The sequence below is a fragment of the Sander vitreus genome, chromosome 5 (assembly GCF_031162955.1).
Source record: "Sander vitreus isolate 19-12246 chromosome 5, sanVit1, whole genome shotgun sequence".
NCBI lineage: Eukaryota > Metazoa > Chordata > Actinopteri > Perciformes > Percidae > Sander > Sander vitreus.
The window spans coordinates 38,116,930-38,119,429 of record NC_135859.1 but is presented as its reverse complement, the minus strand read 5'-3'; the positions used below and the strand labels follow the sequence as shown (position 1 = coordinate 38,119,429).

Below are 2,500 nucleotides of genomic sequence, written 5' to 3'. Positions count from 1 at the left end.
CTCTCAGCGTCAGATACCGACGCAAAAATGACCCATATGCGTCTGTACGGGACGCACCTCTCGCCAACTTTTTTGGGTCATCTTGAATGGTATCAAAGCAACGTTTTGTATGATTTCTGGGTTAGAAAACTTTCCAGGGGAGTGTTTTCTAACTCTAGGGAGGGGCATTACGGAGCATGTGCAGGCATCTAACCCCATCTTACTCGTGTTAACCCCTAACCCATGCAGGGATCCCCCGGGTACTGAAGCACCTCGCTACCTCTGTTAACAGAGTTATTAGAACTCTGGTTTTAATCAGGGTATGAGTAGGGTATATATAGTGGGGTATAAAGGTATAAACCTACAGGTAGGGTATATATAGTGGGGTATAACGGTATTAACCTACAGGTAGGGTATATATAGTGGGGTATGAAGGTATACACCTACAGGTAGGGAATATATATAGTGGGGTATAACGGTATTAATCTACAGGTAGGGTATATATAGTGGGGTATGAAGGTATACACCTACAAGTAGGGTATATATAGTGGGGTATAACGGTATTAACCTACAGGTAGGGTATATATAGTGGGGTATAATGGTATAAACCTACAGGTAGGGAATATATATAGTGGGGTATAACGGTATAAACCTACAGGTAGGGTATATATAGTGGGGTATGAAGGTATACACCTACAGGTAGGGTATATATAGTGGGGTATAACGGTATAAACCTACAGGTAGGGTATATATAGTGGGGTATGAAGGTATACACCTACAAGTAGGGTATATATAGTGGGGTTTGAAGGTATACACGTACAGGTAGGGTATATATAGTGAGGTATAACGGTATAAACCTAGAGGTAGGGTATATATAGTGGGGTATGAAGGTATACACCTACAGGTAGGGTATATATAGTGGGGTATAACAGTATAAACCTATAGGTAGGGTATATATAGTGGGGTATGAAGGTATACACCTACAGGTAGGGTATATATAGTGGGGTATAACAGTATAAACCTAAAGGTAGGGTATATATAGTGAGGTATAACGGTATAAACCTACAGGTAGGGCATATATAGTGGGGTATAAAGGGTATAAACCTACAGGTAGGGTATACAGGGAGGTTCCACTTCAGCCAGAGCTGCTCTGTACGCTCTGAAAGATGACGAGCTGTCGATCAGAGAGCTGTACTCCTCCAGAGCCTAAAACACACAAACACACATACTGTAGATAATCCATTCATCAGTTGGAGTCATTTCTTTATGTTAAACAGGTAAACTAGTGTGATGTCAGCTTGTTAAATGTGAATATGTTCTAGTGTCTTCTCTCCTCTGGGACAGGAAACTCAATGTCTTTGAGTTGTGGACAAAACAAGACATGTGATGACGTCATCTTGGTCTTTTTGGGAAACACTGATCCACAATTAAGAGACCGAACAACTAACCCCTCCTAAGTATTATTGTTATTATCTGATGATTAAATGAAACGCACCTCCGCTGTGTTTCTCTGCCAGTCGAGTCGTCGCAGGGGGGCGGAGTCTAGCCCCGACAGGATGGACAGGTACGAGTTAAAGTTGTTCAGCTTCCGCAGGTGCTGCAGGAAGAAACACACACACACACACACACACACACACACACACACACACATGCAGATGACTTGCTTCAGAAGGGTTGAAAATCAGAACCACGCCCTCTTTAGCATTTAGCTTAGCATAGCGCCAACAAAACCAGAAACACTTGGCCGCGTCATCCTCCCCAGCTCCATCCTCTCGTCCAAATATAGTCACTTCTGGCTCCAAAGAACCAAGATAGTGATGACCAAATTTCCAAACTCAAGGCTTTAAAATGGCAGTCCCCAAACTGCTGCCATATCGTAAGTTATGACTATAACTATGGATCTATGAAACCTCACTCAGACCGTCACCACGGTCTTACCTTGGATGACGAGTACCATCAGGGTCGCGAGGAACAGAGGACTCCACCCCGTCACAACCGCACCCTGCAGCCGAGAGGAGAACGGCAGAACCCAACGGTGCAGGGGATGCCACATTCACTCTGTAGAACCTGGAAAATGTACAGGGAGCAGTCCATGTTGCTGCTGCACAGATTTCTGAAAGAGGAACTCCTCTAAGAGCAGCCCAGGAAGCAGAGATGCCTCTGGTCGAGGCTGCAAAGACAGTGTTCACAATCCAGTGGGATAACGTCTGTTTAGACACAGGGAGCCCCAACTTTTTGCCATCAAAACAAACAAAGAGCTGGGTGTGAGAGCTTCTCAGAGCCCGAGTGCATGCAAGATAAGCCCTTAGTGCCCTCACTGGACATAAAGTAAGCAGGCTCACATCACAGCTGGATCAAGCTGAAAGGAGCTGATCTCAGTCACCTGGTTAACAGTCTGAGGGTTAACCACCTTAGGCAGAAAAGAGGGATTCAGCCAGAAAGACACACCAGTGTTTTCAGCCTGAAACATTCCTCATTAATGGATAGAGCATGCAGCTCGCTAACCCTCCTAGCAGAACAT

At 44.8% G+C, this 2,500-nt stretch overlaps 1 protein-coding gene across 1 annotated transcript in view; it reads right to left on the bottom strand.

Moving 5' to 3' along the window:
• LOC144518802 (rap guanine nucleotide exchange factor 1-like) overlaps positions 1–2,500 on the bottom strand; it is a 34,203-nt gene that overhangs the window by 1,668 nt on the left and 30,035 nt on the right. The window contains exons 20-21 of the mRNA XM_078251726.1: positions 1,475–1,576; positions 1,088–1,185 (exon numbers count right to left, since the gene is read on the bottom strand). Coding sequence (XP_078107852.1) covers positions 1,088–1,185; positions 1,475–1,576 — 200 coding nt within the window. The remainder of the gene's footprint in view (positions 1–1,087; positions 1,186–1,474; positions 1,577–2,500) is intronic.